Source organism: Drosophila obscura, unplaced genomic scaffold (genome assembly GCF_018151105.1).
Source record: "Drosophila obscura isolate BZ-5 IFL unplaced genomic scaffold, ASM1815110v1 contig_179, whole genome shotgun sequence".
Classification (NCBI taxonomy): domain Eukaryota; kingdom Metazoa; phylum Arthropoda; class Insecta; order Diptera; family Drosophilidae; genus Drosophila; species Drosophila obscura.
The window spans coordinates 3601202-3613268 of NW_024542766.1; the positions used below are offsets into that span (position 1 = coordinate 3601202).

General features: G+C 41.6%; 3 protein-coding genes across 3 annotated transcripts; 1 reads left to right on the top strand and 2 right to left on the bottom strand.

The window, feature by feature from the left end:
• Positions 1–1545: 1545 nt before the first annotated feature.
• Positions 1546–5665, bottom strand: LOC111078324 (suppressor of hairless protein). Its single transcript, XM_022372937.2, has 4 exons — positions 4849–5665; positions 3027–3907; positions 2750–2957; positions 1546–2684 (listed from the first exon to the last, which is right to left on the bottom strand). Exons 1-4 carry the CDS (start codon positions 5236–5238, stop codon positions 2361–2363), a joined length of 1803 nt encoding a protein of 600 aa, XP_022228629.2. The 5' UTR covers positions 5239–5665; the 3' UTR covers positions 1546–2360.
• Positions 5666–6355: 690 nt separating this feature from the next.
• LOC111078337 (anamorsin homolog) lies at positions 6356–7445 on the top strand. The gene is made up of 3 exons (XM_022372951.2): positions 6356–6567; positions 6652–7145; positions 7208–7445. The coding sequence occupies exons 1-3, from the start codon at positions 6432–6434 to the stop codon at positions 7319–7321; spliced, it is 744 nt and encodes a 247-aa protein (XP_022228643.1). The 5' UTR covers positions 6356–6431; the 3' UTR covers positions 7322–7445.
• On the bottom strand, positions 7355–9749 carry LOC111078336 (protein yellow). Its single transcript, XM_022372950.2, has 3 exons — positions 9416–9749; positions 8244–8649; positions 7355–8173 (listed from the first exon to the last, which is right to left on the bottom strand). The coding sequence occupies exons 1-3, from the start codon at positions 9646–9648 to the stop codon at positions 7496–7498; spliced, it is 1317 nt and encodes a 438-aa protein (XP_022228642.2). The 5' UTR covers positions 9649–9749; the 3' UTR covers positions 7355–7495.
• Between the last annotated feature and the right edge of the window lie 2318 nt (positions 9750–12067).

Here is a 12067-nt window from a genome sequence, read left to right on the forward strand (position 1 = left end):
TTGCACTGTCTATCTAGATGGTACTATCGTTATATCTATTATTTTTTAAAATTCCAAATATTGCCACATTTAAAACTATAAACCAAAATCAATATTAATATAAAGAAATATGTAAGAAATCCCACGGTTAAGTTGCACAACACAGACTAATCCATGCCGTTTCCTCCTTTTTTTTTTTGTCCAATGTCAATTCAAATCGATCGATCCGTCTTGACCTAGGAATTGTATTTCCCCATATATAAAGCAACAACAGCAAAAAGCGAACAACCCAGCAATTAGCAGTGGGTATATAGACGAGTACTCGTATATTTGTAGGTCTACTATATAGTTGGATGGACTGGCATGTATAACTTCCCCTGATTTTTCTTGGCTGGGCTCCCACGCAACCGATTTCCCACGCATTGTATTTTGCGGAGAATTTCCATTTTTCCACAGCGTGTGAAAAACGGCAGCAGTCAACGGAGCAGGCGGTGGTAGGTGGTAGGGTAGACTTAGATTTCTTCAAGATAATTAACTACGTTTTTGCTGTATTTATACGGCAGAGCAGAGCAGTCCTGAGAACTTTTAGAAATTGTTTTCTTCCCCCTATCCCCTTTCTCGCTGTGAGACCGACCGCAATCAAGGCACCCAACTGTCCAACCAGACAGATAGTATGTAGTACACTGCGAAGAGGGGAGGCCGAGACCGAGGCCTCATGGAAATGTTCATTAAAAATTCCAAACTAATTTCATATTCAGCTTCTTATAAGACGACGCGCGCGACCTTAAGAAGTTGCAGTTCCAATTACAAAACTTGAGACATTTTGGTGGTGGTTTTTCCATCATCATAATCATCATCATCTTCGTCATCGTCATCCAGTCATCACGCAACGAGTTCGTTGTTTTAGTCTTTTGTCTTTTCCCATCGGAGAAGTGCAGAGCGCACTTTAGGGGTTGACCTGCTTGGCTGCCTCTGTCGTTCCGATAAGAAATTTTGTCTCCCAAGTTGGGAGATTGGTTTTAATGCCCCTCTCAATCCGACCGATCCAAACCCAAGCGGAAGTAGGCGATAATTAATTCAAAGCTGCGAATCTTAATTTGTAAATCTGTAAAAAGCAACAGCAGCAACCACACCAGATGCATAAATATTCAACAAAAGGCAGTAAAAGTTCTCACAGCAGCAGCAGCAGCAGCAGCAGCAGCAGCAGTCGCGTTAGACGCTGCTTTTTGGGCTGTGAGAAAATTCTGCTCCTTAATGTTGGCCAAAAAACGGAAACAATAGTGTTATATATATGTACACTCACAAGTTTCTTGACTTGGCGTTCTCAGCAAAGTCCAGACCAAACTGTAATTAAAGTGGATACGTAAGAAGGCAGGGGAAACGGTAGGGCAGGAGAAGGGCCATCCATCGTGGGAAGAGTTGCACTTGTTTTGTTTAAAAAAAAAATATTCACACGATATCTGGGCATATTCCCACAGCAATTTACCAACCGGCCCACCCCCACCCCCCCAGACCAACCAATGAAAATTGGTGGACTAGAATAATGTTAAATCATGCTAAATCATATATGTGTATAAACTGACGACGACATGCTTTACTTTTTCTTTTGTCATAATTTCGGTTTTCCGTTCTTGGTTGTTTTTTTCTTTCTTTTCTTTTATTATTATTATTATTGTTTGGGCTTAAAAACAAATCGCTTTTGTCTGTCTTTTATATGTTACAAAATATGTAGTATAGAGCGGTTCTTTGATCGTTGAGAATTTCCAAAAGATATGGCCAGAAATTACACCGAAAATTTATTTATACAGAAAATAGCTATGCCCCTGGGATAACAGTTTGTATGTTTTTTTTCTGGGGTTTAAATGGAATGTGTTTTTGTTTTTATTTTTTTTATTTTCTGTTTTCCGCCTTTTTCGAACCATTTTCTTTGGAAATTCACAAGAATAAAAGTGTTCAAAAATATGTTCAAACCGCTGCCAAAAAATCTGCTATATACTTATACAAAATTGTATATTTAACTAGAATTACAAATGTACGTATATATATTTTATACAAATATATATATATCATCATCGTGTGTGTGTGTGTGAGAGTTACATATATATACAAAGTGTTTGTTTGTTTGTTTTATGTATCGCATTTACACATCTATTGGTTCCATGCTAGCACTAATTATAGGATGATTTCTAGATAGTAGGTGTCTCTAGAGAGGAGGAATTTTGTTGGTTTGTTTTGTTTTGTTTTGTTTGTTTGTTCGCGTCGCGTCATGAGATGTGAAAAATAAGGATTCGAAAAATTGTCAATCTACAAACTAAGGTCTCTAATAAAAGCTATAAATAACTTAGCACATAACATAAATGTAGGATGCAAATGTCCTGCACTCAGGACAAGCCGCTACCATGACTATTCCATTGCACTTCTGAGATGGAGGGCAGCGCCTGATGCTGCTGCTGTTGCTGCTGTGGCTGTTGCAAGCTGCCGCCAACCGACGGTGAGACCGCATTATTATTATTGTTGTTGTTGCTGATGCTCGTGATGTTGTTGTTATTGTTGTTGTGCCGTTGTGTCCGCATCACATCCTCAGCCTGGGTATTGCAATGCGGCCGTGGTCCCGGCTCTGGGGTATAGGTGAATGTCAGGCCCGTGGCATAGATAATGCCATCGTTGCGCACCAGCGAAATGGGCACCTGTGTGGGCTGGCGTACCTATCAAAAGCAGACACATAGATAGAGGATGCAAATGGTGGGGTTTCTTCCAGGCGAACACTCACCCAAAGCCATTCGCCGCGAAACTGGGAAATTTCTGGCACCACACAGAGCAGCGTCTCCGTACAGCGATACATGGTCTCGGCCTCCACATCACCGAACCACACCTGCAGATGGGGCGTAAAATTGTCACCGCTCAGCTCCAGCATGGCCACATCGCCGCCACCATTCAGATTCAGAGAGTTGACAATGGGCACAGGTGTCACAGGAGAACTTTAGGAAGACAACAAAAATAAAGCAATAAAAATCGAAGCATAAAGCAGAAGTTAAGCTTCAACTTACGCCACAGGACCCATGCCCTCGTAGAACTGATACTCCGCTTTGTCCGTGGAAATGATTGTCCAGCAGGCACCATCATTGATCATCTCCTTGTTGGGTTCCTTGGGACACGGCGTGGCCTGGAATTGGATAATCTTCTCCTGCGATAAACACAAATACATGCGATCGGTGTCCTTCATGTAGAAGGCACATTTGTGCAGCTGCGAGACAGGATCGTCGGCCTCCAGCAGAGCCATCTGCTTGTCCACCTTACGTATGATGAGGCGCGGCAGGGCCATGCCCGTCACTGAGCAAACCAACTTGACTGTGGCACCGTAATGGATGTAGCCATCGCGCACCTGAAACTCCTCCGACTCGGACTCGTTGTCATCGAGCAGATGTATCGTGAATGCCCCCCACTGGGTGGACGAGGCATGAAAGTGTCCATTCTCCACATGCAGATACCGCGTGGAGACGGTCTGTGAGCGCAGGCGATTGAAGAGGGCCACATTGGTGCCGCTGGCTATGCACAGGTCGGCGTTCTTCAGTGACTGCTTCTTCTTGGACGGCTTCGATATCACCTTGATTCGTTTGGAGTTGAACACACCGATGTCGTGGCCATTGCCATAGAACATCTTCACCGACAGCATAAAGTGTTTGCGCTTGTCCGAATCCGAAATGAACAGGGTCTTGGCCGCACAGTACTGCTTGCCATTGAGATCCAGCTGCTGCATGTCCTGGTCACTGCTGCCAATGCCAATGAAGGCGCACAGCTGGGCGCCCTGCTCGCCCTCGCCCTGCTGCAGCATCTCCTCGTAGCGTCGCCGCCAGCCGCTGCCAAACAGATAGATGCAGGGCGGCGGGCAGAAGAAGCGCTTCTCATTGCCGTAGGACTTCTGGGCCACCTGGAAACACACGCGAAAAGAGTGCAAAAATTCAATTAGCACAAATTGGTACTCGGATTATCGGCAAATCGTATCAGAACCGCAAGCTATGCAGCTTTGTTAATTTTCTGTAATTAATTTCAATTATTTTTCATTGCGGCGGCTCGGACTGCACCGGACCAGACCAGACCAGACCGGGCAACCGCGAGCGCGTTGCTCAATTTGGATGCACTGGAGTGTGAAGGATTCCCATTTGGCGGCAGCCGCCGTCGCCGCTTGAAGATCGCCACCACTAATAACCAACCGCGACAATTTTATTCTCATTTTTTTTTCTGTTTTCTGTTGTCTGTTGTCGCTGCTTTTCGCTAAAACCGCAAAAATGTAACACTTTAAACTGGACAAACGAATCGGACACTTTGGGGCGGGTGTGCTCGTGGAGGAGGAGGAGGTAGTAGCTCTGATTGACCCATTAGAGTGGGAATATAATATTGAAATTACTTGAGGAAAATTTTGGTATTTAAAGGAATTATCTAAAAGGGGATCTAGTGGTTTAATGTTTAGCTGAGAGATGTCTGAGAATTAAATGGGAATATTTTGAACAGGTGAAAGAACATTATTCAGCGAACACAAGGTTTTCGCGTGCTGTGACCAGGACCATTTGGGATCTGTTGGATAGTTGAGTAATGTCCAAGAATATTCTTTGTGGGAATCACAGACATTAAATTTAGAGCATCCAAATCTCTTCATTTAAAATTCATTAAATTAATTCATCAGGATAAACCGCCATTTAAATTACGACAGCATTTTCTATACATTATTTATAGATCCTGTACGATCCTTATTGCTCTTTAGATTCCTTTAATATTCTTGAAGCACTATCGGACACCTGACCAACCTGATTCTACCAAAACTGCCCCAATTTCTACTCCTTAAGGTCACCCCCAAAAAACCCCATATCGCACCTTGGCATGCAGTATCACGATGACCATATCGTTGCGTTCCCTCATATACTTCTCCATGGCATCGCGCGTTAGCTTCTTTTCCTCGATGTGCGGCCGGTACGGACCCGGCAACATGGACAATTGCATTTGTTGTTGTTGTTGCTGCTGCTGTTGTTGTTGCTGTTGCTGTTGCTGATGGTGCACTTGCTGCTGCTGCTGCTGCGACGGCGGCGGCTGAGGACCGCTGCCCAGTCCAAAGTGCGGCATATCCTGACGTTGCTGCTGATTGTGATCGAGGGGCGAACTGCTTGAATTGAGGGCTGCTGCTGCTGCTGCGGCTGCGGCTGCGTTCTCGTAGGCAATGGCGGGCGGGGCAGCGGTGTTCAAATTAAATTGGTTGTAGCTCTTCATTTATGCACATGTCTTCTGGATTGAATTCTATGAAATTGAATGGTTTGCTGGCTTTTGGTTGGTTCTTTCTTTCGATTTTTTGGCAAATTTGTTTAAAACTTTGGCACTTTTTGTGTACTATTTGTTGTTGTTGTATGTTTTGTATTTGTTATCCTGCACCAACACACACGGCCAGCAGCTGTCGTTTCTCTCACGCACACTCTCTCTCTCTCTTCCTCTTGGTCGCGGACTCGGGGCTCGGATTCGATGATGGAGACTTAACTTTTGTACTGGACGCCGTAATCACATATTTGTATTTTGAAAAGCACTTGACTAGCGACTAGCGGTTGTAGCGGCTGGCTTCTGTTTAACGCTACAACTAGAGCTTGCGTTATATTTATAATAGCTACAACTAAAAAAAAGGGACGATTGTATCGATTGTTTTTTATTTACGATAGTTGACACTTACCGGCGATATCTATCTACTCAAACTATTGATGGTTGCGAAGTCGATAGTCTTGAATGTTTTCGAAAATAAAAATCGATACTATCGTAAAAGAATCGGGCTCAAATTATTATTACTAAAATAAACTTTTAACGCGATACATATTTCAAGCGAAATGGTATAAAGATTGTTCAAATCTTGCATTGAATTGTAGTTAGTAATGGTAATGGTAAGCCGGCAGTTTTCGTTAATAAACAAAAGTTGGTCAACATTTTTTTGCTTCAGAGCACCAAAATAATTTGCCCGGCCTTTGAAACATTCTCTCAGACTCCGTCGATGTAGCTCGATACGATCATCATATTTTGGCACATCCACCGCTTACAATTTAATAAACATTTAATTATATTAAATAATTGATGGAATTTTTTTTTAAATTATAAGAATACTACCCCTAATGTAACTATCGATCCTATCGACTTGTCCATCTAAAATTTGCAACCATCGCCGGATGCGCCCAACTTGACATTAAAAGGAAAATTTACAAACAGTATTATATTCTGCCGTTTAACTCAAGGTGTTAAAAAATGTTTAAATAGAGGGGGGTTTAATGGACTAAGGTCATTGGTTTTTTGGTATATTTACGGTATATTTAGAAATGTAGAAGGTATATTTCGGTATATTTCTGAGAGTCAGTCACACTAAATTTTGATTGCAGCCGGTGCTAAAAAACACTTAAAAACATTTTTTTCTAAACAAAAATACAGTGATAATGGAGCAATTTAAGGGTCTGCAGAAGTCTCTATACATATGGACTGATAGCGCCGATCTGGACAAGCGTGTGGAGCAGCTGAAAACAGGCACCGGTGGCGAGGTGGCTGTGGAGAATGTGCATCGCCTCTCGTTTTGTAAGTTGGTTGTGAAATTGGTGCTCCGTGTGAGTCGTGCCCTGTGAGTCAGCACATTCATTAGCGACCTGCGTTTAATTTCAGCCTCCTACGCCAACTCCAGCTTCGACCTGATTGTCATTGAGTGCGCCCAGCTCACTGACAATTACGTAAAGCTGCTGCACATGCTGAAGCCCAGCGGCAAACTACATCTGTTTTCGTTCATTGGCCCCGCCGGCAGCTTGCTGCAGGAAATAAAACTGTCCGGTTTCATCAACTGCAGCGAGGGCACCGACACTCTGACAGCAGAGAAGCCCGGCTACGAGACTGGCTCCTCGGCCAGGCTGTCGTTTGTCAAGAAGAACGCCAGCGCTTTGAATGTGTGGAAAATCAGCGGCGACGATGAGGAGCTGATCGATGAGGAAGAACTGCTGGATGAGGAGGACAAACAGAAGCCAGATCCGGCTGGTCTGAAAGTGTGCAGCACCACGGGCAAGCGCAAGGCCTGCAAGAACTGCTCCTGCGGCCTGGCCGAAGAGCTGGAGAGCGAGAAGCAAACCACAGCGGCCACTGAAAACGCCAAATCCAGCTGCGGAAGTGTACGTTAAGCCAGGGATATTTACCTTTGCATTACAAGTAATTATGACCTGTGTATTTACAGTGCTACCTGGGCGACGCTTTCCGCTGTTCCACCTGCCCCTACCTGGGCATGCCCGCTTTCAAGCCGGGCGAGAAGGTGCAACTGGCTGATAATCTGCTTAAGTCGGACATTTAACTTAAGCACCTCCCCCCCCAAGCGCACAATCAATCACATTGAGAATAGTTTATTAAGCTGACTTACTAACCAACAAAAATAATGTCATATGTAAATACAAATATGCACCGCGACACACAAATACGGCATTGGGCATTCGACATTTGGCATTCGGCATTCGGCTGCTGCTGCTGCTTACATTTCGCACGGTGTACCCTTGATGAGATCGCGGTTATTGCCCATTAAAATGCGATAGTTGACGGCCGAGGGATCCAGTTCCTTGTACAAATACGTTGGCATCCTGTCAGACAGCACCCAAATGGTGCCCTCGCTATCAATCTTCAGGTCGTTGGGAAACACCAAGGTATGCGAATCGGAATCAATGAGGCCCTGCGTATCGGGCGTATAGGGACGCTTGATGTTCCAGCAGGCGATGGCATCCTTGTTCACTTGCGTGTAGAAGATGACGCCGGTTTCCGGATCGAAGACCTCAGCGGTGGACTGACCATTCATGCCGCGATCGCCCACATATTTAAAGTCATAGTAGGAATCGCCACCGGTGACATGCGATTCGTTTTGCAGCACACGATTGGACACCTTGAACTCCTTGGTACTGGCCAGGGCATGGAAGTAGATATCCTTGGTGTGATCGGGATTCATGGGACCCACGGCCAGGCCAAAGACTCCATCCGTCCACTGGAAGTTGACGCCGCCCACATTGAAGTCGCCCTGCAGCGGATCAAAGTGGAAGAAGTTGTGCTTGACGCGATAGGACTTGTCGCTGCGCAGCGAGTACACAATCACACCATAGGCACCCAAATCGGGCACATAGGCAAAGGCATTCTCACACTCTGAACGATCAGCGTCCACAACCTTTGGATGGAATGAAATGGAATATCTCCCTAAATGTAAGTAAATAAATTTGTATGTCATGTTTACTCACGATATTGGCAAAGAAGGAACCCTCCTTGGACTGATCATCCGGAATGGTGAAGCGACGCAGCAATGTGTCAGTCTTGAGATCAAATACCAGAATGGAATTCGGTGTTATCTGCTTGGGGCTGCCCAGAATATCAGCCAGACCCGTGTCCAGCACCCACAGACGATCGCAGACATCGACCTGAATGCGGAATGTGGAAATGATGGTGGCATTGTCCTTCAACTGAATGCCAGCATCCTGAGCCTTCTCAGCATCCAAGCGTCCGCCTGAGGGCGTCTTCTGCTCCTGTGGCTTGACATCGATGGGCAACTTGTTGGCCTCCCAGCTGGGATAGGGATGCAGTTTGGGGGACTTCTCTGTTGAATTGAGATCAATGTAGTTGAGAGTGGCAGCAACACCGGCCTTCCATCTGGGCAGCGGAAGAAAGTGAGAATTGAAATTAGGGAATGGATACGAGCATGGAAATATTTTGTAGATGCAGAACCAGAAGAAGTTACTCAATTGAAACGGAAAGTGGCTCTTATGGAAGGTTGTATATATTTATTATAAAAGATCTCTGAATCGAAGATCATTGGGGAACAGATCACAGATCATTTATGGCAGAACTTGGACATTTCGAATTGGTCTAGACATTTATATTTGTGTGTGTGTGTCATCCAACTGATAATTCCCTGATAATTCTCCCTGTTTCTTGTTTTGATTAGTCAGCCAAAAATTTGTTTTGTCTTTTGGGCTATTTTTTGTTGTTTTGGTTTTTTGAGGGTAAACCCCCCGCCACTAGCGGCTGTGACGTCAGCTGTCTGATCGTTTTGACCTTTTCTGTGAAAAGGTTCTAATGAAATTCGAACGATAAACGCTTAAATGTTTTCTCTTAATAATTATTAATTATCAATTTCACGTGAGCATTTGCATTTAGAAACTACTATTTAAAATGCAAAATAGTTTTACACAATGGAAAATAAACGTAGAAAAGTTGCGGGCCTAGCCAAACGGGCAAACCGGTTTATAGAGCCAGTTAGTGATTTTGCAAGTCTAGCTTGACATTTAATTACCAACAACAAAACAACAAAAAAAAAACCGAAAAGGTAATGGAAGAGGCAATCACAAATTGGTTTTTGGTCTGTTGAGTACCATTAAAATAAATATATATATATGTGGTAATAATGGTAATTTACCTTGGCACAGTGACAAAGATTCTGTTTTGCCAACGCTCCACGCCCAGCGGCAGGTTATTCTCCTCGATGTAGTGTCCATTTGCTTTGGCCTCCGCCTCGGCCTCTGGGCTGGGCCAATCGAAGGCCAGCTGCTTCCACGAGAATTTCTCTTCCAGTTTGGCCAATGCACTCCAGCTCCAGCAGCTCAACAGGCACAAGAATAGCCCCAGGCTCACCATTCGTATCGAATACATATTTTGTTTTGTTTTGTTTTGTTTGACTTTGTTCGAAGTACTTTCAATCGCCGCTTTTGTAACCGTTCGAGACGAGCTTTGTGCGCTGAGTGCAAGATCTGTGCATGAAGAGCAGCGTAATATGCTCTGTTTGTGCTTTCAGCCAAGCTTAAAGCTCAGCTCAGCTTAGGTGGGTGTTATAATCTGATCTCGGACTGTTATACTGTCGCACAGCTGTGGGAGCTTGCTAATGAAGATCATCCGTCTGTCTGTCTGTCTGTCTTTTGATATTTTCTCTGCTGAGTGGATGCTTAAAATTAGTAACATAAGCGGAAGGAAAATAATGCCAATGCGTCTCTCAAGTGGTAATATTTTAAAAATACCTTTTGGGATGATGTCTGGCTGCCCATCTGGAATATAATCAAATGTGCAGTGAACCGATCAAATCGAGGATGTGAGACTAATGGATCGTTGTATTTTAATTTGAAAGTGGGTTGCAGAATATTTCCCCTTATCATATTGCTAAATTTTGTATGCAAATAACATTATTTATATAATTTAAACTGTAATATATTTGATCTCATATCAAGGTTATAGGGCTTTCTGCCTTTGCATGTAAATATGTTCAATGATTTATGTAGTTAATCGAATTGAAATTAATTCCCCCACCAACACGTTTCATATATTAGTAATTCAAATGAATATTTTATTCAGATATGCAGAAAGGTTGTTGATTCTGTTGATTAAAAATGCACGGCACGAGTGGACTGTAACACGAAAGTGCAATTAAAATAAAAGTATTTCCTGCAAAAAAAAAAATAAAAAAAATACAATATGAAATTGGATAATTCGAAAGAAGGTATCAACGTCTTAGCCCAACGCCAAGAAACGCCACAAAAAATAATTTGAATCTTTTACAAATTCAGTTTTTGTGTGTTTTTGGTTTTTTATTCAGTAAAATTCTCCTTTATTCAGTTTTTATTAAACTTTAAATTAATTCGTTAATGTTACTTTCATAAGAACATACCGAGTTTTTCCTTCTTTTACAGGTTCTTTTCATTTTTCATTTTTTGGTTTTCCTCTTCAGATTGCTACCATTTTTTTTTTGGTTTTAATTTTTTTTGTCACTAACAGTAGGTTTTTTTTTGTTTTTTTTTTTTTTTCTTTTGGGGTTGTGTTGTGTTGGAAATAAATCTGGATTTATTTTTTGTTTGTTTTGCTTTTGGTTTATTCTATGTATTTACTCGTATTTATTTTATACAACAATTAGCTTGGCTAAAGTGTGTGTGTGTGTGTGTGTGTCTTATTTCACTAAAAGTTCTTCATTCGGTTGTGATCTGAGAATAATTGTTGTTAAACTTAATGCGAAATAATTGAAAATCATATGCAGTATATTTGGTTAAAAATTTGCATTTTTATTTGCTGGGAGCTTATGTGGATTTTTCTGTGTTGAGAGGAGCCGTAGCTAAATGTTCTATATACAATATACATGATCTCGAGTTACACGACAACGACTACCCTAACAGCGTTCCCTAAATGTATACGAAATACAATTAAATCCAATTTAAACTACAAATTCCAACGATCCTTAACAAATATCAATGTACTATAGAGATGTTCTTTGCCATGTGTAAATTTCATACATACATATATATATATCTTTATATATTTTTATGTATATGATATATAACCATCATTGATTTATCGTGTGTATAGTTTTTTGTTTTTTGTTTTTGTTGTTTTACTTGATTTTTCCATTTCATTTTAACGGCTTAGATTTTAAAGTCTTTCATTTCGTAGGAATTTGATGTTTTCTATGTATGTATGTTTTTTTTTCTTTCTTTCTTATAGCACATTTTCGTGATGGATTTTCTTCATATTTCAATTACATTTCTTTGTTTTTTTTTTGTTTTTCGAATGTTTGAATGTGTGAATTGAATTATAAAAAAGGTTCCAATTCGATCAGAGATAGTGAGAGGTGAGAAATAGTGACAGAGAGTGTGTGGGGGGTGGTGTGAGAGTGAAGTGAGTTCTCATCAACATTTGTCTCAGTAGGTTTCAGTTTTTTGGTTTGGTTTGGTTTTGTTTTGGTTTTTGTATTTTAGTTTAAATAAAGTCAATTCCTATATAACGACACGCTCATTTATATTCCTTGGTATTCCTTGGTATTCCTTGGTATTCCTTCATTTCCTGTGTATAATATATATAATTTATATAAATGCAATTTTAGAACTTACAGTATGTTCAAAAATTTCTCATTAATATTTTTTGTTTGCTCCATTAGCTTCCCTCTACTCGTATGTATAACAGTACATAAAAATTAAAACGTTGCTTGAGCCACCCATAATATAATATTAACTTTTGAGGCTACACTAGACTATGCTATGTGTATATAATATATATATATATATATATATATATATATATTCATTATCTAAGA

Excerpts from the sequence above, each read along its gene's own strand:
- LOC111078336 (XM_022372950.2), bottom strand. The coding sequence starts at position 9,648 with ATGTATTCGATACGAATGGTGAGCCTGGGGCTATTCTTGTGCCTGTTG. Across the intron at positions 8,650-9,415 it reads ATCTTTGTCACTGTGCCAAG|ATGGAAGGCCGGTGTTGCTG; the intron begins GTAAATTACCAT and ends TCCGCTGCCCAG. Across the intron at positions 8,174-8,243 it reads GTTCCTTCTTTGCCAATATC|GTTGTGGACGCTGATCGTTC; the intron begins GTGAGTAAACAT and ends TTCCATCCAAAG.
- LOC111078337 (XM_022372951.2), top strand. The coding sequence starts at position 6,432 with ATGGAGCAATTTAAGGGTCTGCAGAAGTCTCTATACATATGGACTGAT. Across the intron at positions 6,568-6,651 it reads TGTGCATCGCCTCTCGTTTT|CCTCCTACGCCAACTCCAGC; the intron begins GTAAGTTGGTTG and ends GTTTAATTTCAG. Across the intron at positions 7,146-7,207 it reads CCAAATCCAGCTGCGGAAGT|TGCTACCTGGGCGACGCTTT; the intron begins GTACGTTAAGCC and ends GTGTATTTACAG.
- LOC111078324 (XM_022372937.2), bottom strand. The coding sequence starts at position 5,238 with ATGAAGAGCTACAACCAATTTAATTTGAACACCGCTGCCCCGCCCGCC. Across the intron at positions 3,908-4,848 it reads TCGTGATACTGCATGCCAAG|GTGGCCCAGAAGTCCTACGG; the intron begins GTGCGATATGGG and ends GTGTGTTTCCAG. Across the intron at positions 2,685-2,749 it reads TTCGCGGCGAATGGCTTTGG|GTACGCCAGCCCACACAGGT; the intron begins GTGAGTGTTCGC and ends TGCTTTTGATAG.